This window comes from Lynx rufus, unplaced genomic scaffold (assembly GCF_022079265.1).
Source record: "Lynx rufus isolate CCGP_SWC_20201006 ecotype Redwood Valley unplaced genomic scaffold, mLynRuf1.p SCAF_12, whole genome shotgun sequence".
Taxonomy (NCBI): domain Eukaryota; kingdom Metazoa; phylum Chordata; class Mammalia; order Carnivora; family Felidae; genus Lynx; species Lynx rufus.
The window spans coordinates 65,030,435-65,056,777 of NW_025814826.1; the positions used below are offsets into that span (position 1 = coordinate 65,030,435).

At 53.9% G+C, this 26,343-nt stretch overlaps 1 protein-coding gene across 2 annotated transcripts in view; it reads right to left on the reverse strand.

Moving 5' to 3' along the window:
* Positions 1-15,121: 15,121 nt before the first annotated feature.
* TRAPPC9 (trafficking protein particle complex subunit 9) overlaps positions 15,122-26,343 on the reverse strand; it is a 575,309-nt gene continuing 564,087 nt past the window's right edge. For both annotated transcript variants that reach the window (XM_047074228.1, XM_047074227.1), the window contains 2 exons: positions 16,307-16,527; positions 15,122-15,762 (listed from right to left, as the gene is read on the reverse strand). In XM_047074228.1, the coding sequence (XP_046930184.1) occupies positions 15,595-15,762; positions 16,307-16,527 (389 nt within the window). In that variant the 3' untranslated portion in view covers positions 15,122-15,594. The remainder of the gene's footprint in view (positions 15,763-16,306; positions 16,528-26,343) is intronic.

The following is a 26,343-nucleotide window of genomic DNA, read 5'->3' on the forward strand; positions in this document are numbered from 1 at the left end:
ACAGACCAGTATAACTACAGATACAGGGGAGATAAAAATAATTATGAGGGAATATTCTATGCCACTCTGTGATAACAAATGGAAAACCTCAGGGAAATGGGTGATTTCCTGGTAAAAGTAAATTACTAAAGTCAGCCCAAGAAAAAATGGAAAATTCTAATAGACCAATTACCATATAAGAGATGAGAAGGTGATTGGCGGTCCATCAGTGAAAAGGCACCATAATCAGATGGGCTCACAGCTGAGTTCTATCTGGTTTCTAAAGAACTAATCATTTCAGTGCTGTTTAGACTATTTTAGGCCATTTAAAACGATAGAAGACAAAGTCCCTTATCCATTCTGTGCATCTAGAATAACTTTAATACAAACTATACAAAATAAGGGGAACTATAGACCAGGGCACTTAAGAATATAGGTGAAAACTTCTAAATAGAACACTAGCAAATAGAATCTAGCAATTAGTCGAAAGAAGAGTATGTCACCCTTCAGGTTTCTTTTGGAAATGTGATGTGATTGAGGACCCTTGGCACTGGGGACATGTTGTAGGCACTGGTCACCCTCTTCTCAAAGCGTTTCTTGTGACAGAGTAAAGATTGGGCAGAACTAAGACGTTGTTGCCAGATGCCAAGACTTTATATGGGAATATTATGGGGCTTATTTCCAAAACAAGCTCTAAAAGGTAGTATTGGTTCATCATCTTTTAAATGTTCCACAAAACCAATTACTTTCTGACTTGAAATCTGCTAAGGGATTTTTTTTTTTGCGTTTAATTGAGCACCGGTACACAAGACACTGTACTTTTGTTTGTGATACGTCTAATATCATTGAATCCTTGCAGCAGCACTGTGGGGAGTGGGTGTGATGGACACGGAGGCTTAGAGGTGCAGTGACTTCTGAGAGCACTCAGAGTCTGGACCTAACCCCTGCCGGACTGACTGCTAAGCCCATGGGTTCAGTGGCATACAGGGAAGCCACATGTGGAAGTCCCCCAGTGACTTTCTAGTTCCTGGAGGAGTTCCAGTCCTCTCCTCCAAAGCCAGGGGCAACGGAACGAACACTGGATTAGGTTCCAGGAGACCTGGGTTCTAGTTAGTGCTCAGCCACCAGCTTGCTGATGGGTTGGGTTTTGACTCTGAAGACCTTTGCCCTTCTGCAACGTTCTGCAGCGCCAGCTCTTGGTCGCTGTCCACGGTGCTGAAGGCACTCCTGCCCCAGGGCTCCAGCTTCACCCATTTTCAGGGAGCTGGCCTGGGTGGTTGCCAGGAACATACTGCGATTAATCAGCAGGTTTGAAATGGCAAACTAAATTCTAAAGGTGGAAGAAGGGAAGAATTCTTTATTGGTTTGCTGAATCAGTGCCAAAGGATCTTTCCTTTTTTACCGAAAGCCATGTCTTTGAGAATTCTTGTCACGCAGGCCTGAATTGAACATCTCAATTTTTGGAGAGAGGCGTATAATTAAGTTTCCACTGCCCAGGTGAATAAATGGAACATTACCTAATTCCCAAAACCCCCTGTTTGCTCCTCTCAAATCCAATCCTTCTCTTCTTTACCCAAGAATCTATGCCAAATTTTATGTCAATTACTCACTTTTGTCCGTATGCTTTTTTTTTTTTTTTAAACAATCTGTGTATGTATCTTTAATAAACACAGTGATTTACTTTTGGGATTTCAGGTAACTAGAATCGTAGCACATGTATTCTTTGATTGCTTTCTTCATTCTGTCAACCTGTTTTTGAAGTACATCTGTATTGCATATTCACCATTGTATATAGCGTTCTGTTACACACATATGCCACAACATACATGTACATTCCATTCTTAATATGGCAGATAGACTTAAGTCCCTTTTTCATATTATGAACAATTCTACTATAAACATTCTGGCACATGGCTCACATTGCACAAGCCACGAAATATTAAGATATGTACATGTTAGTGGGATCATTGGGTCATACGGTATGAGCAGTTCACCTTTACTAGCATTGGTAGAGACTTCTGGTGCTTCCCATTCTCCCCTCCTCCCTATAGGAGACATGCCCCTTTTGCAGTCAGGTGGGGCCATATAACTTGCTCTTCTCTGTGGATTGTGAGCATGAGTTACATTATTTCCAGATTGAATAATCTCACTACAGTGTCAGACCCTCCTATTTCTCCCACTTTGTGAACTGTCTTTCCACTTTCCTCATGAACAAAAGTTCTTAATCTTAATATAGTAAAATTTATCATTTTTTATGGCTTTTGATTTTTGTGTCTTATTTAGGATAGCCATCTCTACCCTAAGATTGTAAAGATATATCATGTCTTCTAAACATTTTATGCTTTGGCTTTCACATTCAGATCTTAACCTAGAACAGATTTTCGTATATGGGGTTTAGTAGGGTCTCATGTCTCTCCCTATGGCTACTCAGTCTCCCAGCACTATTCAAGGAAGAGTCTATCTCTTTCCATTGGCATGTGGTAGCACTATGTGTAGGGATCTGTTTCTGGGCTCTCCATTCATCCATTTCTCTATTCCACAGTGTCTATTTATTTTGTATCATGATACATTTTGACTTATTCTTCAAGAATATGTTGGATATTACTGAGCCTTTGAATTTCTAAATAAATTTTAGAATCAAGTTGCTAAGTTTCACCAAAGAAAAAGTTGTGAAGATTTTTATTGAGGTTGTATTGAATCTATAGATCAATTTAGTGAGAATTTATATCTTTATGCTATAAATACAGTGTTCCACCATTTATTTAGATCTTCTTTAATACCCTCCAATAAGTTTTTTTCTTCACAATGATCTTGCACATAAGAAAGATTTACCCCTGGGTTCTGTATTATTTTCTTATTGCTGCTACAGCAGCAATACAACAATATAACAATAGCAGTAGGTGACTGCAAACTTAGTGGCTTAAACAATGCAACTTGTTATAGTTTGGATGTCAGAATTCAAAATTGAGTCTCACTGGGCAAAATAAAGGTGTTGGAGGGCTGTGTTCTTTGTGGAGGCTCTAGGACAGAATCTGTTTCCTTGCTTCTAGAAGTTCAGGCATCTCTTGGCTTATGGACTCCTTCCTCCATCTCCAAAGTCAGGAATATCAGGCTAAATTTTTCTCAAGTTGCCATCTCTCTTGTTCTCTTTTGTCTCCCTCTTCCTTCTTCTTTTATGGATCCTTGTGAATACATTGGGCCCTCCTGGATGCTTCAGGATAATGTCCCTATTTTCAAGTCAGGTGTTTAGCGACTTTAATTTTATCTGTACCCATAACTACTCTTTGCCATGTAACCCCATATATTCACAGGTTCTGAGAATTCGGACATGGACATCTTTGGAATGCCATTATTCTGCCTGCCACAGATTCTTTTTTTTTTTTTTGTAATTTTATGAATGGTAAATTTTATCATTTTATTTTCTAGCTGTTGGTTGCTGTGGTACAAAAATGCTGTGGATTTTTCTATATTGATTTTGTATCCAACAGTTTTGCTAAGCACTTATTAATTCTAATAAATATGAATATTCTTTAGTTTGTTGTTTGGTTGATGATATAATGTGCAAATAATGATAGTTTTGCTTCTTCCTTTCTAACCCTTATGCCTTTCAATTTGTTCTTTTCTTGAATTTCTCTGCTGGCATGGACCACTTATATAATGCTGAACAGAAGTTCAGCTCAGAAATAATGAGCTTGTTTTGTTCCTGATCATAAAGAGTGCTTATAATATTTCAACATTAAGAATAAGATTTTCTGTATGTATAGTTTTTATAGATATCCTTTTTATCAGGTTAGGGAAACTCTCTTCTAGACCTAAATTGCTAAGAGGTTTTTTGGGGACTTAGGGGGTTTTTGAAAGTCGTGAAAGGACATTGACTTTTATCAAAGATTTTTCCCACATCTATAAGAATGATCATATAATTTTTCTTCTTTCATTTGTTAATGTGGTGGATTCATAATATCTTTACCAATGTAAAACCAACCTTGCATTCTCTGAATAGATGTAATTTGGCCATGATATGCTATCTTCTTCACATAACACTAATCTGCTTGCTAACATTTAGATTTGAATTTTGCATCTACACTGATACATGATTTAGCCTAGAATTTTCTTTTCTCATGCTGTTTGTCAGATTTTGGTATCAAGGTTATAATGGCCTTCTAAAAAATATGAGTGTTTTTCCTCTTTCCCCATATTCAGCAATATTTTGTATATCATTGGCATTTTTGCAGTTGTTGTTCCTTGAACTAGAATTTACTAGTAAAAACCATCTGGTCCTGGATTTTCATTTTGAAACAGTTTTTAAATACTGATTTGATTCTTAATGGCTCTGGGATTATTCAGTCTAATTACTATTATCATAAATTTCAATTTTTATCATTTTCTAGAAAATTTATATTTCATTTGTTTTCAAGTTTATTGCTATGAAGTTCTTCATAATTTCCTCTTATAATATCCTCCTATTATTGTCTGCAGTATCTGATGTCCCCTCTTATTTGTAATTTGATTATTTGTGCCTTTTTTCTTTATTAATCTAGTCAGAGGTTTCTCAATTTTATTAGCCTTTTCAAGAAATAACCTTTGGCTTGTTGTTATTGTGTGTTTCTTCTTTTATTAATTTATGATCTTATCTTTATTATATTCTTCTATTTTCTTTAATCTCTTCTGCCATCATTTTCAGCTCCTGGAGATGGTGCTTAGTTCATTAACTTTTACACTTTTCTCTTTTGAATATAAGCATTAAGTATATATAAGCATCCCTCTGAAATCTAATTTATCTGTATCACACAAGTTTGGGTACATACTTTTATTATTGTTCAACTTCAATATTTCTTACTTTCCAATGTAATTTCTTCTTTCAATTATCTATAAATGTTTCCTAATTTCCAAATACATGAGACTTTTATAATCATATTTTTGTGATTGATTTCTAACTTAACCATATTGGGTTCAGAGAATGTGTTGGTATGATAACAGTCCTTCAACTAAATATTGGGTCACAAAGCAAATCTCAACATATGTGCTTGATAAAAATGTCTATCTGGGGCGCCTGGGTGGCTCAGTCGGTTAAGCGTCCGACTTCAGCCAGGTCACGATCTCGCAGTCCGTGAGTTCGAGCCCCGCGTCGGGCTCTGGGCTGATGGCTCAGAGCCTGGAGCCTGCTTCTGATTCTGTGTCTCCCTCTCTCTCTGCCCCTCCCCCGTTCATGCTCTGTCTCTCTCTGTCTCAAAAATAAATAAAAAACATTAAAAAAAAAATTAAAAAAAATGTCTATCTATAGCTGTTGAGTGAAGTGTTCTATATAAGTCTATTAAATCAAATCTATTGAGTTTTTCCAATATTCTACATGTTTAATACTTTTTGTCTTCTTGATTTTTCAGTTATAGAGAGATATTTGTTTACTTCTTGTGGTTCTATCAATTTTGCTTTATGTATTTGTAGCTATATTGTTGGTTGCATATATATTTAGAGATACTATAGCTTCCTGGTGAGTTATCACTCCTATCATTATGATGTTATTGTCTTTATCTCTAGAAGTAATTTATTTTTTGCTTTAGACTTTCTATTATTGGGATTTTTCAGGTACAGCTTTTCCTTGTGTAGTCTTTTATTTGGGGTATATCAGTACTTTATTTCTATAACTTATTATTTTTTAATGTTTATTTAATTTTGAGAAAGGGCATGAGTCGGGGGGAGGGATAGAGAGAATCTCAAGCAGGGCCTGCATTGTTAGCACAGACAGAGCCTGACTCCAGGCTCCATCGCACAAGCCATGAGATCATGACCTGAGCTGAAATCAAGAGTTGGATGCCTAACCAACTGAGCCACCCAGGTGCCCCTCTATAACTTATTTTATAACCAATTCTGTTACTTACCTGCTGTATGCCTCATTTTTCTCAACTATAATATGAGGATAATATAATTATTGTTGTGGTTTTATTTGTTCTGCCATTTTCATTTTATTTCTGTGGTCTTTTTTCTTTTTTTGCCTTCTTTTTGGACTGAATAATTCTGATTTTTTTAAAGTTCTTTTTTTTAGAGCATCTAGTTTAAAGTTGCTCATGCTATTTCTCATTTTCCTAATGGTTACCCCAGAATTGAAATTTACATGATTAAAGCAACAAAGCTTAAATCTAACTTAATATCTTTACCCTCATTCTAATCCTTTGAAATTGAAATTAAAGCACTGTAGGGGTGCCTGGGTGGCTCAGTTGGGTAAGCATCTGACTCTTGATCTCAGCTCAGGTCTTGACCTCAGGGTCATGAGTTTGTGCCCCATGTTGGGCTACATGCTGAGCATGGAGCCTACTTTAAAAAAAAATTAAAACACCTTAGAACACTTTGATTCCAGTCATACCAATATTTATGTTATTTTGCTATATATGTTAATTCTGCTTAACTCCATAATCCATAATTATTTACACAGTAAATGCTTATTTAGATACTCACGTATGTGCCACTTTATTGTTCCTTTCTTCACGCATCTCTATCTGGTATCAATTTCTTTCTGCCTGGAGTTCATTCTTCAGAATTCCATTTAATGGGGGTTTGGTGGTGGAAAACACTGCTTTTTTAAATATGAAAATGTTATTTCACCTGTTGAAGAGTGTGTTACTTAGCATATTCTCAGGTATTATTCCACTGACTTCTGAACTTTGTTTTTGCTGATGACAAGTCAGCTATCAAGCAAATTGCTATTTAAAAAAATATTTTGAGAGGGAGACTGAGAGTGTGGGACAAGAACAGAGAGAATCCCAAGTAGTCTCTACAGTGTCAGTGCAGAGCCTGACACAGGGCTTGATCTCACTTTTTTTTGAAGGTAATTTGTCTTGTCTTTCCAGCCCCTGTTAAATTATCCCTTTGCATCTGGTCTTTGAAATTGTATTATGATGTGTGTACTGTGTATTTTAAATGTTAAGCTACTTGAGTTTGTTGAGCTTCTTAAATACATGGATTTTTGTCTTATCATTCTGAGAAGTTCTCAGTCATTATCTCTTTGAATACTGCCTTTTCTCCATTCTCTTTACTGTCCTCCAGGACCTCTGATGAGATATATGTGAGAGCTTCTCACTCTGTTCTCTGTGTTCTCTTAAGTCTCTTTCATGCTTTCTGATCTTTGTGGGCTGCATTTTTTATAACTTGTTCGGCTCTCTCTTTCATTCACTAGTTCTCCCCTGAGCTGGGTTTAATCTGCTCTTCAACCTATTCATTAAGTATTTAATTTTAATTCTATTTTTCAGTTATAGGAGCGCCATTTGATTATTTCTTTATGTTCTAGATCTTTACTCGTTTTAATCTTCTTTTTCATTTCTCCTAACAGATTAAGCATGCTTATTTTATAGTCTACGTGTGATAAAACCAATACCTGATTTTTTTTTTTTTATCAAGCCTAAGTTGATTTTTTTCTGGCTCTCACGAATGATGCATTGTGTCCTTTTATATTTGATAATTTTCTTTTAACACTCCAAATTATTCATTTTCCTTGTAGAAATCCTTGGAATTCTGAGAAAAAGTGGATTCTTTCAGAAAGGATGTGTTTACTTCTGTAAGGTGCCGGGTATGTGATGGCAGGGTGTGTGAGGTGGGTAGGACCACTTTCAAGCTTATAAATGACTCAAGGTTTGGGGAAAGCACTTAGGGAGTGTGGCTTGGGAATGCAGGTGAATGGGAGGGCCATTCTGGGTGAGAATCAAAGCGTGGAGACAGAAAAGTTTTATTTCCGCTCTCTGAGTAGGGTAGGGGATATTTTCAGTTCATCCTTTACTAAGGATTTAATCCTTTGGACTCCTAAATTCATGAGGAGCGGTCTCCTATGATTCCCCACCTGATGCGCCCAAGGGGTTGTCTTTCTCCTCTCAATTTTTTAAGACTACAAAAACTGATACTCCTATGTTGACAAAAACCCTCAAAGTGAAAGTTGGCATCAGTGCCCCACTTGCCTCTCTGGAGGTTCTGGGGCTGAGTATCTCTCACTTTCCTGCCAGCTAATAGATGCATTCACAAATGTTTTTTGTATAATTACCGTCCTTTTTCATTGTTTTCTGTAAGAGTCTTAGGGCCCCTAACCCATCACATTGACGCCCTCTTTTGATCCTTATTTATAATTTGTCTTAATCCCTTAAGACAATGTTCAGAGGCCCCAGGAGCCAGGCGACCCCATGCATCCCACTCTCTTCTCTGCTTACTGGGACCAGGCTGGCTCAGAAGGTGTCATCATGACAGTGCTTTCTGGGCTGGCAGGGATGATCTTTTGAAACCATCCACAAATCCAGCCTTTGCTTGAATACAAAGAGCTCACTGTGACAAGTCACAGAGCTCACTCCTTTGCCAGGCAATCCATTTCTCACTTGGGCATGTGCATTAGAAAGACCTGCCTTCTATTATTTCATGTTACCTAATAAATGAACCCAGGGAGCAGACTAATGGGGAACAGAGACATCAGGTGTCAGGCTTCCTAGAAGACTAGTGGAATGCCAGGCTCAGAGCTGGACAGGTACCTGGTAGGACAAAGAAAGGCAGTGAGAAGGGAGGAGAAGGAAGCCGGGATCTATCAAGGCATTGCTATCGTGTGTAGCAACGTTGAGGACAAGGTGCCCATGAAATGAGAATTTTTATCTCCATTTATCCAGAAGAAAAAAGAGGCTTAATTTAAGTGACTTGCCTGAGGTCAGAGTTGACAAGAGGCTGAGCCGGGCGGGGTCCAGCTCATCCGGCGTCTTCCTATGGATCTTTGCTTAGTGAATTTTGGATGACAGAGCGTGACAGCTGGGTGATTATGGGGCCATTGCAGGCCTGTCCTGCCTAAAGGGAACAAACGTCAGGAGGACGAGACCAACCCGGCTCAGCTGGTGAAGTGAAAAGCACACAGCCTATTCCTGGCATAGCTTTTTCTGGCCCTTGGGAGAGGGGAGGTTTCTAGATACCCCAGCTGTAGGATGGCAGTGCCCAGGAGCACACAGCACCTGGAGGAACCAGGATGTGGAGCCCTCACCAAGACACCTGCTCCTGGGTTCCTGCCTCGGCCAATGCTAACGCGTAGCAGTTCCGTGATTGCGAGGACTCAGCCACACAAATGCCGACAAGCAGCCACCCCAGGTTTTCATGGGTCTTGGCTCCCGCTGAGCCCGCGACAAAGCTACAACTTCCTACAGTCCACGTGGCCTGACTCCGTTCACGACTCGGCCTGAGGGTGGTGGGGGCGTTCTAGCAGCGGAAGGGGCCGGGGGCATCGGAGCACAGGCTCTGGCTGGGTCATTTTTCGGGGTGCCTGTATTCTTTCGAACATCCCCTCCTCCAAAAAGACCACAACCTCTGCCCTTCAAGACTTCCCTCTCGTTGCAGTCAGTATCTTCTCCGGTAAGTGTTGTGAAGTTTCTGTTTGTTTGTGGAAACGAAAAATACAGAAAAAGTCAAAGAAGGACAATTGCCACTATGCTTCCCGGTGGGAGTCACACGCTGTCAGGGTTTTTCACAAGCTTTCCTGTGCTTCCATCTCCGTCCTCCTGTCTTCACCATCTCTCTCCGTCTCCACCCGTCATCTCACCCCCTTTCTCTCCATCATCTCTATTTCTACCGCACCTCTCTCCCCCCTCCCCCCACGTACTTGTAAAAAGCAAGTTGCCATGACTGAGGTGCCCCCAGCCTGCACCCCATTCTGAAACCCCCTTTTGGCCCCGAAGGAGACCACTGTTCTCAGAGAGGTATGTATCCTTTCCATCTCTCAAACGTGTTTTTCTAGATAGCTTTTGATGCATAGAAATGTAGAGTCTGTATGTGGGGGGGGGGTTGTTTGCCTGAGCGGGGTCAGCTGCACACATCAGTTCCATCTACAGCAGCCCCTGGGACGTGTGCACGCTGGGTGCTCAGGTACCGTCTGTCCCATTTGGCCTCGTCTCCATAAGTGCAGTAGACTCGTCCAGTCCCCATTAGTGGCCATTTAGGTTGTCTCGAGTTTTTTGCAAAGCCTGCGGTGATGAGACGCGTCTTGGCTTCTGCCGGGCTGGCTAGGCTCTTTGTCCTATTTCCTGTCTCCTGATTCCTGGTCCACCCCCTCTCCATCTGGGTGGGTGGAGGCCCTTGGGAGCCCGCCTGTTGGCCCTGCTCAGGAGCTTACAGAGAGCTGATACATGGCCTGGGGCCTTTTTGTCTCGAGGGCCCTGATAACCTGGGCCCAGTGTTGTGCCCAAGCTTCCCCTTCTCCATCCCGTGGCCTCTTCTCTGACTGTGTGTTGGGGGTGGCAGAGGGGCAGGGTCGGATGAATACGGACCACAGAGCATCCTGTCCTGGCTTTGCTCAACACTTTTCACAGGGTGGAGAGTTGGGGTCCTACCTGCCTCAGAGAACCCCGTCTGGACAGCTCAGAGCATCTTGGGGGTCAGGAGAGCCTTGAAAGAGCCTCATGTCTTCTCCTCCTGTGGGTGGTGGATTTGGGGGCTGAAATGGGGTAGATCTCATTTTACGGAGCAGGACACTGAGGCCAAGGTCATGTGTCTCACAGGGCCAAGACTGCTTCACAGCCGGGGAATGGCTATGTTCACTCTTTCATTCAACCGATGTTTGCTGGGCACCCAGGCATGCTCATACATTCCAGGCTTTTAGATAGAACCTTCAAGCTCCCGCTGAGCTGCACATCATTATCTCCATTCTACACATGAGAAGTCCAGGCTCAGAGAAGTGGAGTGGCCAGCCCGTGGTCACACAGCAAGGCAGAGCAGGAGCTGTGTTTGAGCTCCAGACCTCGTGCTCGACCCACGCAGGGCCCTGCCTCCAGACTGGGGACAGCTCACAGCCACCTCCCACCCAGTGCCCTCCACCCACCGGCCACCTTCCCAGGGGCTCACATTTCAGCAGAGGACAGAGCATACAATGCACGAGCAAGCAAAGAGACCATTCCAGATTGGGCCACCTCCTCCACGGACAGCCGGGTGGTCAGGAGGGGCCCCTCGTGGGAGGTGATGTGGGGCTGAGAGCGGAATGCAGGTGGCCCCGTGGGGCCGGTGGGCAGGGCACCCATCCAGGCAGAGAGAACGGTCGAGCCCCCAAGGCACAACAGGCTTGCTGATGGAGAAGAAAAGGCCATCGTGGCTGGGGCACACTGTGTGCCCTGTGGGAGGGGTACAGGACGTGAGGTGGACAAGCGGGCAGTGGCCAATACCCCCGTCCCCCAGGTCCAAGAGGACCCAGCCACAAACCCCACACCCCCCGCTGGCCCAAACCCCTCTTCTTTCCCTCCTGTCTCCCGGCCTGGCCTCTGTCCTGGGCTCCTGCCCGTTGGGCTCCTGCCCGTTTGCCTCCTGGGTGTCTCCGCCCTCCTCAGGCCCCCGTCTGGCCCCAAACAGAACCCGACCCCCTCCCCCGTGTCCCCACGAGGTCACCACCTCTTCGTGGGGCCTGTCCCAGCCGAGCACAGACCCGGTCAGTCCTCAGTGGCCGAGAGGAGTGGCGGGGCCCCTCCGTGTTCCAGGGGCTCACGAGCCTGCTGTCCTGCCTCCAGGTCTTCGCTCCGCCCTCCTGCACTCCTAGAAATCCCTTCTTCCTCCCCCACCCCACGCCACCTCCTCCAGGAAGCCTTCCCAGACCCTCCTGCCCACAGGCCCAGCCAGCCGGCCCTTCGGTCTCCCAGGTGCCGCTGCTGCGAGCGGGTTCCATATCCTCAGTCCTGCTGCTGGGCCCTGTGCACCTGCCCACCGGCCCACCTGTGGGCGGCGCTGAGTTCCTGGCTGCCTGGGACAGGTGCCCGTCTACCTGCTCACAGCACGGCTTTCAGTTTAATCCAGTTAAGCCCCACAGTGTCCTGGGCTCCGTCCTCAGGCTGGGGCAGAGTAAAACCAGGTCTTCCCATGTCTCTCTTCACTGTTTGCCCGGCCCTGGGCAAGTGGCCCCCCGAGCTCAGCAATCCTCGCCAGGGAACTGCTTCGGTTTCCTTCTGAAGGCATCTCTGGACTCGAACCAAGGATGAACAGCCAGCCTCACATGGTCCCCACCCGTCGGGGTGATGCATCTGTAACAGGTGCACAGGATGGACCACGAGTGGACCCCCTGCCAGGAGTCCCAGGCTGCCCGGGGACACAAGGCACATTCCCAGACCCTGGCCCAAGGGCCAGCTGGCCATTCAGAGAGCACCTACTGTGTGCAGGGCAGCGGAATAAGTCCTTGTCTTAGATCCCCTCATCTGAGCCTCACGGACAAGACGCCTCAGGCGAGGAGCCCAGGAAGCATCTCAGCCGGGACTTGACCCGGGACGAGGCCTCCTGCAGTGGGCTTGTCCATCTGACCTCCGTGGGCGGAGCATCTCGGATGGGGAGCCACGGACGGATGGTCACACGGCCCGGGAAGGCGTTTTCTGGTGCCCGAGCAAAGGGCTTTGGCCGTCTGCTGCCAGCAATCCTGCTCCGAGGCCCCAGCCCCTGCCCTGGTGGCCACCTGGGCCTGTGTTCCGTACGGAGCCGTGAGCCTCGGGCAGCCGATGACGTGTAGCACTAACTCCCGCCACCCACGGCATGCCCGCCCCGACTGCCCCGCAGGAGGCCACGGACGGCAGCCCGGACACGGGGTCCCTGGGGCCAGATGCTGCAGGGGGACCCTGTGCCTGGGGAGGAGGCTTGGGCCTGGAGTTTCGGGTCCCTGGGAAGCTCCCCGGCCCCCAGGCCTGCTGATGTAACCCCCCCGCCCCGGCCAGGAGACGAGGCAGCCGGTTCCCTCCCTGGCTTAGCCAGCGAAACGGCCTTCTCACAGCGCCTTCTGATGCCAAGTGCGTGGTTCCCACCCCAGCCAGTTCCCCGCTCCGGCCCTGGCTGGGTGTCCTGCAGGTCAACTTAGCTCTGACGTGAACTACCGGGAGCTAGGTCAAGGGCTCAGTCCCATAAAACGACTGCCACTGCAGACACTCTTTGCAAGTCCTGGCCGCCTGTACTTCTGACCAGCCAGCTACAAACTGGGGTTCCCATGACCCCCTCCTCAGGTCCCAGGGCAGCTCACAGAACCCAGGAAGATGCTGCTTATGTTTACCGGCTTATTATAGGAGACATTACAAAGAGTACAGATGAATGGCCAAGTCAAGAGGTGCACAGGGGAGGTCTGGAAGGGTCCGGGGCTGTCCCCTGAAGCTGGGGTGACCCCCTCCAGCACGTGGATGTGTTCACCAAACAGGAAGCTCTCTGGAGCCTAGAGTTCAGGGAGTTTTGCAGAAGCTTCGTCTCACGGGAACAACGGGTCCTTAACTCAAGCTCCAGCCCCTCTCTGCCACCACCCACCTGATGGAGGGGGTGGGCCCTCAAGTTCCAAGCTTTTAGTCATTCTGGGTCTTTCTGGTGACCACCTCTCATTAGAACAAAAACACGCCTATCACCCAGGGAATCCAAGGGACGTAGGAGGCCTGTGTCAGGAAGTGGGGGCAGCGGCGGGATATCGTTGCTATGCCACACCCAGCCCGTCTCAGAAAATGGCCTTGGGCAAGCCCCCACTCCCCATCCCTGCCTCCAAGATTCCGGGGAACTTCCAGTGCCCCGGGGACAACGGGGAAGCATTGGCTGCCGATGTGGTAGTGCCCGGCAGGCGGGCAGCAGGAACCAACTCCGGGGGACGGAGGATACGCGCAGGCTGGGGGGCCCCGAGGCAGGCGCTCTCTTGCTACTATGTTCCATCACTTGCCCTTTCCCTTCCCTTTGACACTCACTCTCCACGGGGCTGGGGGCGGGGGTGGGGGCTCCTCCTAGACATGCTGCTTGGGCTGATTCCTGTCTCAGGGCTTGCTGCGGGGACTCAGACACGGACCCTTCCTGGGTCGGCCTCTGCCGAAAAGCTGAGGCTTCCTCCTGCCTGGGGGATTGGAGGCGGGGGGTAGGGGTGGGGCTGCTCAGAGCAGAGCTCAGTGAGAGATGTGTCCTGTGAGGGTGGACGCCGAGGAGCCGGGCGCGGGCCACCACGGTCCCCACGGGAGCTTCGTGCGATCTCAGTCAGGTGCCCCTCCCCTGGGCGGCACGGGCCTGCAGGGCAAGGCTGGGCTCTGGCCCCACTCACCCTCGTGGGAGCCGCTAAGCAGCCTGACCTCAGGGCCTGGGCCTGGACGCACATCCTCAGAGTGAAGTGTGGGGGAAGGCGGCCCCTCCTGGCGGTCTCCTGGGTGCCGAGGGCTGCAGCAGCAGGGGGGACCCCTGTGGGGTTCTCATCCCACTCAGCCATCTCCTGCCATATGCTCCAGGCACGTGGAGACTCAGTTCCCTGCTCCCCCCCCCCCGTGAGGGGGATGGTGCCCCTGGGCCCAGGGTAGTTGGGGAACGCACAACAGGGCCACATGTCCCAGCCATGCTTGGCACAGGGGGGCATCGACCGGATGACCTCTTATGAGGTGGGGCCTGTAAAGTTCTCCCCACCCCAAACCCGCAGCTTTGATCGGGACCAGGGGGCTCTAGACCCCCTCAAAGACCACCCACCTCTCAAGTCGCAGGGTCCCCCTGGGTCAACGCACCCAGGCCTTCCTCCTGGACGGGTGACGGGTGACCGTCCTTCCTCCTCTGTCCCTGAGGGAGAGTCCGTGCCATACCCGCTGTCTGGGTGGCCTCGTGGAAATGGGGTGGCCCCAGAGTCCCACCCAGAGAGCGATGTGTGGCAGACAAAAAGCAATGCTGGCGGGGCAGAAGTGGGGCGCTGGGGCCCGCCAGGCAGGGAGGGCTGCAGGTGGCAGGTGGCCCCGAGGGAGCGAGGAAGAGGGGAGTCCTAAGGGGACAGCCGCCCTCACCAGCCAAGGGCTGCCGTGGCCTCAGCAGGGCTTGTCCCCTGGGGCCAAGGACGCCCAGACCAACGTATACCCGCTGTCACCCCCCGAACGTCCTCCGAGGGAGTGGAAGGGGAGAAAGGAGAGGATGTGGTGTGGATCCCATGAGAGAAAGTGGGAGGCCGAGACGGCCAGAGCTGGGGAGAGGGGCCCGAGTCAGTGCTGTGACAGGGGCCGGGGACCCAGGCCCAAGGAGCGCATGCACAGGGCAGGGCTGGGGTCGCAGAGACAGACAGACACAGACCCGACCGCGTGGGCCACCAGCCATGTGTGACATGGGGATTTCTGTTCCGTGTCCCTACCGGAGTTGGGGGCTGACGGGCTGGGTGGGTGGCCCCCTGACCACACTGGACGAGCAGATGCGTGGATACAGGCGGAGCAGCAGAGAAGCAAGGCGGGCCTTTTATTGGAGAACTTGTCACAGACACACAGACACGCAGGCCTGGCCAGGGAATGGCCCCGGGCCCCCCAACATCGGCCTGCTGGGGGCAGACTCCCTCCAAGCCGTCTCTCCTGCCGGGGCTGCCTCAGGGGGGTCCCTGCCTCACGTGTGCCGTCTTTTTCTCCTGGCTGGGTTGTGATCCCCAGGTCCCGGGAGCAGGTGCAGGGACCCCGGGGCCCGGGCCGGGTGGGCGCTGCGCTCTGGGGTTTGGTTAATGCCAGGCTCCAGCGGAGGGTCCTGCTGGCCAGTCCAGGAAGGGGTGAGGCTGCCGTGTCTGGGGCGCAGGAGAGAGGGGAGGAAGAGCAGGGGCCGAGACTGGGGCCGAGTGGAGGGAAGGCGGGGGCCAGGCCGGGCCAGCTGCGCCCACAGGAACAGGGACCCCGAGGGGGCGGGAGGGGCTCAGGCCTGTGCGTCCAGGGCCCGCACGTGCACGCTGGGCAGGCAGAACCAGGATGGCGGCAGCTCCTTGCTCGCACTGTCCTGGTGGAAGTGGATGTGGAGGAAGAAGTCACCCGTGTACAGGAAGAGCAGGGCTCCGAGGCAGGCCGACTGGCCTGAGGGCTGCACCTGTGGGGAAGAGGGAGCGATGTCAGCCCAGAGCAGCACAAGCCCCAATGCCACCAGGAGACCCCTGAACCTGCCTGGAAGTGGGGGCAATGGGGTGGGGGGGAGGGCCCCCCCAAGGGCTTTCCTGCTGTGCTCCCCCAAGCAGGCGGCTGTCCCTCTCTGAGCCTTAGCTTCTGGCTTTGGAAGGAGCATAGCACTTCCCTCCCTGGACCGTCCGGGGGTGCCGGCAGGGTGGGGAGTGGCTGGGGTGAGGTGTCATTTCAGTGGCGTGAGGGCTGCTCTCAGTGGACTTCCCCAGTTCTCCTGGGCCGCAGGCTGCCGCGAAGCGGGGGGCGCGGACCGAGAGGGGCAGGGGCCGGGGATGACGGCAGTAAGGCCCCAGGTCTCGCCATCCTGGTTCACGGCCAGGACTCAGTACACAGAGAAGTGAGCTACGTGAGGCCCACGGTGAGTCAGGGAAGTCCCCGTCCCCACCAGGGGAAGGCAGGGGGCACCGGGACAGTGGCCGTGGGGGCCGCTCTGGGGCTCACAGACCGCCACGCACCGCGTCAAGGTAGAAAGTGCTGGAGCCCACGAAGGAGACGGCGTCATGCAGGTCGTAGTTGTGCACGCCATTCTGGTGGTCCTGGAAGGGGGCCACGGTGAGGGCGAAGGGCCCCACGCTGCGCGGGCTCTGGTTGGTCAGCCGCACCTCCAGACGCACAGGGTCGCCCACCCGGCAGGCTGCAGCCTCACAGTCACATGGCTGCCCGTCCACCAGCACATCTGCAAGGGTCACAGGACACGAGAATGTCAAGGGCACCGCCCAGCTGGCCTTGCCAGCCAGCCAGCCATCCAACCATCCATCCATCCATCCGTCCATCCGTCCATCCGTCCATCCATCCGTCCATCGATCCATCCATCCATCCATCCATCCACCCCCTCACTTGTTCCCCCACGAATGCAGCCAGCCCCTCCGTGTAGGCTGAGTGCTGGGACACAGACATGTGGCCCGGTCCTTGCCGTCCTGATGTGCAGGCTGGAGGAGACACGTGTGGGCACCAGATCTGTAACCCAGAGGGTGTGTGCCACGCTGGAGGGGCCCCGGGTCATTTAGGGGTCTCCCAGATGCTCCTGCCTGAAAGGGCTGAACCGAGATGGCAGCCCATGGGGGCTCCTGCAGGTGAGAGAGACTCAGAACCGCAGGGCAAGACTGTGGCAGGGGTGGCGCACGGTGTTTGTAAGATGAACAGCCAGTAGGCACCTGGCTGGGCCTCTGCCACACACACTGTTGATTCACACGCAGAAGGGCCTGCCCAGCTTCCCCCAGACACCCCAGAGGTGACAGGATGCCAGCTGGGGAAAGGTCTGGAACCCAAGGAGCAGAGCAGGGATTGGGGGGCAGAGGTGCGGGGGAGTGGGGGGTGGGGGCCGGTGGACTGGAAAGTGCCGTGCTGGGACCCCCAGCCCCCCGGAGCCCCAGCACATCCCAGTGGGATGATGGGAGGGGCGGTCTGGGGGACCTGCCTGGAGGCAGGGGTCGGGGGCACAGGCTGGGATCTGAGCAGGAGACGTTCTCAGGACAGGCAGATAAGGGGAGAGCAGACCCCGAGGAGAACCCCCGTGAGGACGAGGCAGAGACTGGGGGCCGCAGCACGAGAGGCTGCAAGACGCAGGAAGGAGCCTTCCCCGGGGCCTCCGGAGCAGAGCACAGCCCCGCGGCACCGTGACTTCGGCCTTCCGGCCTCCAGACCCTGCTGCGTGGAGCCCACAGGTGGTAACTTCTCACGGTGGCCCTAGACGCCGACACGGCGGGTCAGGAGGTCGTGGGGGTCAGGGAGGGGGTCCTAAGGCTGCATCGGGACCTTGCATCACCCGGTACCGGTGCGGCTGCCAGCCCGCCTCACCGACCTCTCCCTGTCACGTCCACGGGCCCATGGAGGAGTGACGTGACCACAACCCGCGGGTGTGCACGTCCTCACATGTGAGGACTGCTTGGAGCCACAGAAGCGCTCCCGCCCACCCCGCCGTGTAACGATTCCTCACGTGCTCATGAGCGTGACCCCGTCATCGCCACTTCCCATGGCGGGGGCCGGCTGAGGTCGCCAGGTGGCCGTGGCGAAGACCCTCCTGCCCGGCAGCCGGGGGGCCCGGGCATCCACATGAGGCTGATTCCTCACTCGGGGTCCTGGAGGCGCAGGCTTGGGGGAAGGTCAGGGTGGCCTGCCCTCGAATGGAGGGGAGCGGAGATCCTCCCTCCAGGGCGAGTGCGGTCCTCAGGGAGCGTGTGCATCTGTGCAGCTGACCCTGTGTGGCCAAGCCAGGGCTCGGAGCGTGTGAGCGTGTGTGTGTGTGAGTAAGAGCGTGCAAGTTATGGGTGGGAGTGTGTAAGTATTGCGTGGGGGGAGCATGCATGTGTGTGTGTATGAGTGTGCGTGGGAGTGCAAGTGTGCATGCGAGTGACAGTGTGGGTGTGCGTACGAGCGTGCATGAGTGGGAGTATGCGTGTGAGAGCGTGGGTGTGGGTGGGGTGAATGTGTGTGAGGGGCAGCGTGCGTGTGAGTGTGGACAGAGAGGGGGCGCGCCCGGACGGGCTCCGTGGGCAGCTGGGGGGAGGGAGCTGCGGGTCCAGAACCCCCCACGTTTCCCACCAAGTCCGTTCTTCCAGCAAAGCCTTCTGAGATGAAGTGCCCCCCACATCCTTTGTTTCTTGAGAATCACAAGCTTTTACGACACGTTACGGAAAACTTGGGAAGTTCATAGAAACAGAACTCATTTTCTGATAAGCCCCCATAATCCCAGCCCTTCCCCCAGCCACACTCAGCGTCACGGTGCCAACTTCCACGTGTCTTCAGTACCGTGGCCCGGTAGCTGCTCTCTGGGACCACGGAACATAAGCGTGTTTCACATGTTGATGTTTCCGTGAGCACATTTTCAAAGCCTGCAGGGGATTCCATTAAAGCAATAAACTAATCTACCCACCCAGCCCCACGCAGGCCGTGTCCACTTTTTCGGTATATAAATATCCCCGATGTACACATTTTTATACTGAGCTCTGTTTGGATTCCTGCCTCACGTTCCTGGGATACAGTGTCAGGAGTGGACACGAGTGAAAATGTCTCTGAGAGTGTGGGTGTGGGGCGCCAGTGGAGACTGACCTCCAGGAAGCCCCAGGGCCCGCCCCTTGCCCACCCCACGTCCCCAGGAGGAGAACCCACTCCCTGCCGCCCGCCCCAGATCACTGGATAACATTCACTCGCTCTGATGTTCGCCACCCGCCCCACAAGTCCCACTAGCACCTGCAGCGAAGGTGACAGGAGCAGAGAAATGCGCAAGTCCCAGCCTTCAGAAAGTTCTCAGTCCAGACAGGCAGGCCACGAGCTGGGCCACGCGGAGCCACACAGCCAGGTGTGCAACGGTGGGCGGCTGCTACACGGCCCGGAGGACAGGCTGTCACCAAGTGCAGGCACAGGCCGGCCCGGTAACCCTAACGTCCGCTCAACACTGAACTGGACGTGACCCGGCACCACCTAAACCTCTCGAATCAAATGGGGAAAATGGAGGGAGCAGGTGTCAGGGCGCCTCGGTCGGTGGTTCCATTAAGGGAAAGACACGATTATGTGCAAATCAGTGAAGGGTGGCTGGCTCATTACATCTCCGCTCTTTTTTTCCTTGCAGAGAATCGTGTGGGTCGCGGGCTTGCTAGCGCAGCTGAGGACTGGCCTCTGGCTCATCTGCAGAGCGGCCCCCAGCCCGCCTGTGGGTGCTGTTAACCCTTCCCTGGCCTCCAGCTCTGTCTGCCTTCCGCCCCCCACCCCGGCAGGGGAGAGGGGAGACAAGGCTCCGCACGAAGCTGCTGGTGGTGACCTTCCCTCAGCACTCTCCAGAAGGAGCAGGGACTTGTGGCCAGGCCAGGGCAGCAGGGGTGGGGGACGGGCCCCTTGCTAAGCAGCAGGCTGGGCTGGGGTGTCAACTTCGCCTTGACCCTTCATCCTGGGAGAGGCCTCTGCCCACCTGAGTGTCCTTCACCTCATCTGCAAGGCTGGGATGCTGATCCTGGCCTCAGAGGCCTGGGGTAGGGCTGAGGACCAGAGAGAGAACAGAGGACCCAGCCAGGCCTTCCCTGCCCTGGTCTGAGGTGAGCAGTCCCCGCCGGGCCCCCAGATCTTTGGCTCTTGCTCGTAGATGTGACTGCTGGGCCCCTGGGAAACAGGCTGTGGCCCTCCAGAGGGGCAGGACCCACCTGTCTTGCCACCTGCTGGGTCTTCCCTCACAGGGTGACAACTGCCCCTGTCATCCTGGCCTGAGGGCTGTGTCCTCCCTCACAGGGTGACAACTGTCCCCACCATCCTGGCCTGAGTGCTGGGAGTCCTGCACCCAGAAAACCCCTGGTACCAGGCAAACTGGGAGCGCAGGGCGTGCCCCCCCCCAGACCTGGCACCCATAATGACTGCCAGGGTCAAATTAGGGAACTTCTGCGCTCAGAAAGCAGCTGTTTCCTTCCTTTCTGCAGTCCAGCATCTCAGATCCGGGCACCAAACCTTCCCAGGTCACTGGGAGGACACAGCGGGGCAGAGCAGAGGGCTGTAGTTCCCTGAGAGAAGGACAGGCTATCTGAATTGAGAAGGGCAGTGAGGCCGGTCTCTCCTGGGACCCGGGGGTCGGGGGTCGGGGGCTGTTGCAGAAACCTGCTGAAGATAAGCCCAAAGATGCTGGGGACGTGGAGGATGCTGGCTGTGCTCAGGTGGGGTCTGTAACCCCACTGGCACTGCTTCCCCAGCACACGCCGGGCTCTGGCTCTGAACCGGGCCAGCTGTGCCCCGTCCTGGGAGGAGGGCCCTTCTGGGCACAGTGGGCAGAGGCAGCCGGGACCAGAGGAGAAGACTGAGCTTTCCGCCAGTGGTTCACGGGACTCACCGGGAAGGGGATGGGGTTGGATAACTAAATACTTCTCAAAGGTGAGCTGTTCTGGAGTCATTTCTAACGTGCCGGGGAGGGGACGAAGACCACCCAGTCACCGGGGGCCTGTGGCACATGCTGGGCTCGGCTCCGGCTTCTAGGTTCGAGTCCTGTCTGCAGAGGCCCCTGTGAAGGCCTCCCCGCCAGGTCAGCCCGCTGCCCTCACACGGGGAAGGCGGGTGCAATGTCTACTCGTTCACGGCAAGACTGGGACCTTGAGAGCCTGGGACCGCGGCAAGACTGCGACAAGGAGCTCCCGCTCTGTGTGCACAGCGGACCGGCCAGCCGGCCCCCTCAGGTGGGCGGGGACAGCAGCGTGTGTGATGTGTCCCACGCAGGCGGCACGTCCCCACTCGAGTGTCCCCCACGACCACCATGGTGCCTTTCTATGGCGTGTGGGGTGGGCTCATCTGGTGTTGGCGTGAGTGGGGCCTAATTTCCCCCCTTGACCTCCAGGGCCACCTGCCCCGCTTCCCCCCACACTGGTGGGGGCACCCCCCACGTCCCTCTGCAGGCGGGGTGGGGTGATCCTGCCGTCCGCGTCTGCACCCGCCACTGCCTGCCTTCTCTGAGCCTCAGCTTCTGCTCTTTTAGGTGGGACAGCAGAACGCGTTTCGGGGGCTTTTGTGAGAATCGGGTGTGTGTGAGCGGAGCTGGGGGTGCACGGTGGCCTCAGGGCTGGTCTGACTGGTGCTGTTACCACCGTGACTGGCACTCACGCTGGGGGTACAGGTCGGGCCCGTGGGGCTGCCACACCGCTGCAGACTCCCATCACCCTTCTTCACCCAGAGGGCTGGGTGCCGCTGGGGAGCGGGGCCTTGGCAGCGAGGGGCTAGGAGCCAGCGACAGAAGGGACAGATGCGCAGCCTGTGAGGCCGCATGGCCGGGACCCAGGACGTCCCAGCTTCAGGGAAGCGGAGCCCCAGGAGGGGCTAGCCCACGAGGCGCCCACCTGCCCCCCACCCCGTGCCAGCGACAGGTGCCCAGCAGCTGCGCACGGGGCACCCCCACCTGGGAGCGGAGAGCAGGACAGACAGGTCTCCGGCTTTGGAGGGTCCCACCTTCCAGAACCCTGAGTCTGCTTTGCTGCCACAGGGATGGTGTGGAGACAGAATAACGCCCCTCTAAAGATGTCCACATCATAATCCCTGGGACCTGTGGAATATGTTCCCTTGTGTGACAAAGGCACTTTGCGGCTGTGATGAGGTTAGGGATCCTGAGACGGGGAGATGATCCTGGAGTATCGGGTGGGCCTGATGTCATCACAGGGGCCCCGCCTTGCACCTGATGGTCACACGGAGGCCACTCCACCTCGGCACCCACACCCAGCCCACTGGCACGACCGCTGGTCAGCGGCCACCACTCCCTTCTCCACCCTAGCCCTGGCCAGCTTCCTGGCAGGCCTCCCTGTGTCCACACTTCCTGTTCTACTCTTTTCCACACAACAAAGGGATGGTGTAAAAGTGCCATTCGATCTTGTCACCCCCTTGGTTGACCCTTGGCTGGCCTGTGGCTTCTCTTTATACTCAGAATGAAAGGGAGGTTCGATCAGACCATGGCTACTGACCCTGGCTTCCCAGGCCCTGCGTGGCTCCAGCCAGGATCCCCCCACTTCCTGCTCTAACCACACGACCTCCTTCCTGCCCCTCCAGCACGCCCGGCACGCACCTGCCCTGGGCTTCTGCACCTGCTACCCTTGCCACCTTGGCCCTGTCCTCAGGCCATTTCGGACCACTCAGTGAAAAGTCTTCCTATCCTTTCTCCTCTTCACGACCCCTCCGTCACCCTCGACATCTTATCTCTTGTTTACCCATTTGTTTAATATTAACTGTGTTCCTTCTTCCCTGGACACTCCGGGAGAACTGGCACCTGCTGTGTCCCCGGCACCAGGCCAGGCAGGCACTCGCTGTTTGCCATCTGCGGGGTGACTGAGAGGCTGGATGAAGGAGTGCATGCGTGCGCTTTGGGGCTGGCCACGCCCTGCCCCCTTGAGGCCCCCAGTCACTTGTCCGTAACTTGTGACTCAGGGAGACTGGGCCACGTCCCTGAAGTGCCCTGTGGGGAGGACGTTCAGATCAACCTGCCACTTCCTGGCTCCGGGTCCCTGGCTCGTCCACCAAGCTTTCGTGGAGGACGTTATTCATGCAGGAGAATCTCATGTTGTAAGAAATCTCCTGGGAGCAGGTTAGTCTCTTCCCTCAAAGCATGAAATCGGGTCCACCTTCTCCCTCCGCCCCCGGCCCTGCTTCTCCTTCACTTTTAATACCAGCCGGGGTCACGGACTTAATTTTGTCTGGCCCAGAATTCTTTTTTTTAATTTTTTTTTTTTTTCAACGTTTATTTATTTTTGGGACAGAGAGAGACAGAGCATGAACGGGGGAGGGGCAGAGAGAGAGGGAGACACAGAATCGGAAACAGGCTCCAGGCTCTGAGCCATCAGCCCAGAGCCCGACGCGGGGCTCGAACTCACGGACCGCGAGATCGTGACCTGGCCGAAGTCGGACGCTTAACCGACTGCGCCACCCAGGCGCCCCCAGAATTCTTGCCGAAACCGCTGCCGCGTTTATGCTACGGCACGTCCCCGGGCTCTGGCAGAAGCACAGACTATAAATAGAAGCAGGGGTGAGGGGAGGGCCCCGGGGGGCCCACTCTGGAGAGGCGCGAGGAGGAGGGAGCTGCCGGCGCCAGCCTGCTCTTTGGTCGAGGGCAGCCACCGCTGGGTGGGGGTTGAGGTGCGCACCCCGGGTGGGGGTAGGAATCTGGTGCTGCCCCCGCCTGCTGGTGTCTCACTCGGGGCCAAGCCCTCGACTGGCAACCTCCTGTCCCTACTGGAGGGCACACAGAGCGGTGTGACTATTGCTAAGGGACCCTGAGGTGCAGGAAGCTGATGCAGCTGCCAGGGCCTGGGCCCAACAGCCTGGCCCCGGGAGAGCTTGCTGTGGGCCAGCGAGGTAAGCAGGGGCTGCCCCCAAGTCCCCAGGGGAGACCGCCCGGACGGGGAGCCCGTCATCCAGGTCTCGGAATTGGCATGAGAGACCGGGGTCCCGCTTCTGGGACAGGTCTCTGCCCTCCAGCGTCAGTTTCCTATCTCTCCCCAGGAGGGACCGGAGCAGCTCTGCTTGGCCACGAAGGCTCCCGGGAGGCAGACCCGGGGCTAGTTTAGGTCCCTGCCTGGGTTCCTGTCAAACGCTGACTCTGCTGAGCTCTGCTCCAGTTCGCAAGCGGTGCCAGGAAGGAGCAACCTGTTCCTGGTGCCTTGGAGACGCAGAGGTACGGTCCTGGGGATGCACCAATCTACTGCGTGCATTTCACCCCAGAAGTTTCCATGATCCGAAGAAGCCCAGAGAAGGTGGAAAGCGCAGTGGAAGGGGCTTGTCCCGACTCGGCCCCTGCAGCCAGGCCTCCGGTACGCCTGGCGCTGGCTTCCCTGTTCTTGTTGGTTCCTCGAGCACCCGCTGTATCCTAGCTCCTGCTCGAAGGCTCCACGGTGTTGTCTCATTCAGTGCCCGGAACAACCCGCCGGGCCGGCACCCTCGCTGGTGTGGACAGTCTCAGGAGCTGGCCCTGCTGCACGGTGGGCCGGGCCGAGCTCCCCCTGCACCCCTGCACTCCAGAGCTTTACTGAAACAGACTTCACAGACCCCACGGCTCTTCCATTTACAGGGGACAATTCAATGTTGTTAGTACATTTCCAGAGCTGTGCAGCCATCACCACGGACGATTTGAGGATGTTCTCATCGCTGCAAGAAGAACCTCCATTCCCTTAGCCTCACCCCTCCTCCCCGTTCCCCCAGCCCTGAATGACCACCGACCGACGTCCTGGCTCTTCTGGACTTCACCAGGAGGAGAATCACGCATATGTGGTCTCTGTGTCTGCCTGGTTCCACTCAGCGTCCTGCCGTCAAGGGTCATCCTTCCTACCACAGGACAGGGCTCCCGTGTGGACATACCACACCTTGTTCATCCGTCCGTCCGTCCGTCACCAACATTTGGGTTGTGTCCACTGACGTCTGTCAGGAGCAGCGGTACCGTGGACTCCCGTGGGCACGGTCTGCGCGGATGCGGGTCTTTGTCGCCCCAGGGCACATACCTCGGAGTCGAGTCGCCGGGTCACATGGGGACTATATTTAACCCGAGGAGCCAGCAGGCTGCTTTCCGCAGCAGTGGGACTGTTTCACATTCCCACCCGCAGTGCACGGGGTTCCGGTTTCTGCATAGCCTCCCAACACCTGCTGTTGTGGCCTTTCTGGTTCCAGCCGCCCTAGTGGGGATGAAGGAACATTTCCCGATGGTTTCCTGGGTATTTCTGGTTTGGCCACGTCTGGTCATGCCGCACCGGCCCTTGCTGCCCCACGGGGTGGGTGGGTGTTCCGAAGGGCTCTTTTGTGAAGTCGTTACTCACCCTGCATAGCTGTGAGAACCTTCTGGAATCCCAAGCCCTTAGCTCCCACTCCTCCCGGAGCCCAGGACCAGACCCTGGGACAAGCAGGGACCGAGAGTGTGGCTGCAGGCGAGGGGCAGGTTGGAAGCGGGGGTCACAGAATTGCAGGGGGGCCTCCATGAGGAGAATGATCCCGAGGACGCGCAGGTCAGAGGTAGGCAGGCAGTCAGGCTCGGCTGCGAGGCCCACGGTTGTCTGTCCAGTCTGCTCTGTGCAGAGAGGCTGTGTGAGGGGTCACGGGCAGGGGCGTGCTCCTGGCCAATCAGGAGACATCTGCTAACCAGCTGTGAACAGCCCTGAGGGTTCCGACCCACAGTAGACTTTTCAAAAGAGAAAGAACTTCCTGGCCGTGCTGTGTCCCGAGTGTCTGGCTTTCTGGGTCTGGGGTGGCGCTGAGCATATAATGGCGATGTGCCCGCGTCCACATTCTCACCCAGAGTGGGCAGCACAGAGGAGCAGGGAGGGCAGGAGAGGAAGCTGGGGCGGGACCTCCTGAAATACCAGTCTGCCCCAGGATCATGTGCAAATCACCTTCAGGGGTAAAAAGGGTGGGCCTCTTGGGGCGCCTGGGTGGCGCAGTCGGTTAAGCGTCCGACTTCAGCCAGGTCACGATCTCACGGTCCGTGGGTTTGAGCCCCGCGTCGGGCTCTGGGCTGATGGCTCAGAGCCTGGAGCCTGTTTCCGATTCTGTGTCTCCCTCTCTCTCTGCCCCTCCCCCGTTCATGCTCTGTCTCTCTCTGTCCCAAAAATAAATAAAAAACGTTGAAAAAAATTAAAAAAAAAAAAAAAAAGGGTGGGCCTCTTGCTCAACTGGCTTATGTGACAACCGGCTCATTTCTCCTTTAGGACCAGGCTCCCACGGCCAGCTGAGCTCAAACTCCTAGCAAGGACACCCTCCCCACCCTCCCCCCACAACTCGCCTCTCCCTGCCTTTGCTGACGGTAAGAGATGGGATGGCCAAGTAGACTTTAGGCACAAGTGTCTAATTTGGGATAAAGAAAAATTCAAGGACGTAAGAACAAAGCCATAGACACCAATTAGGTGAAGACCCAAGAACAGCTGAGGTGTCTCAGGTTTTGGAAGTTAAAGCAGACGCGAAACTTCAACTTCACAGGACACACGTTTTTCTCGTCCACATAAATTTGGGGCGGGCCTAAATTTTACAGTCACATTTGATTCAGGTGAGGCGTGGCTCAGGCATT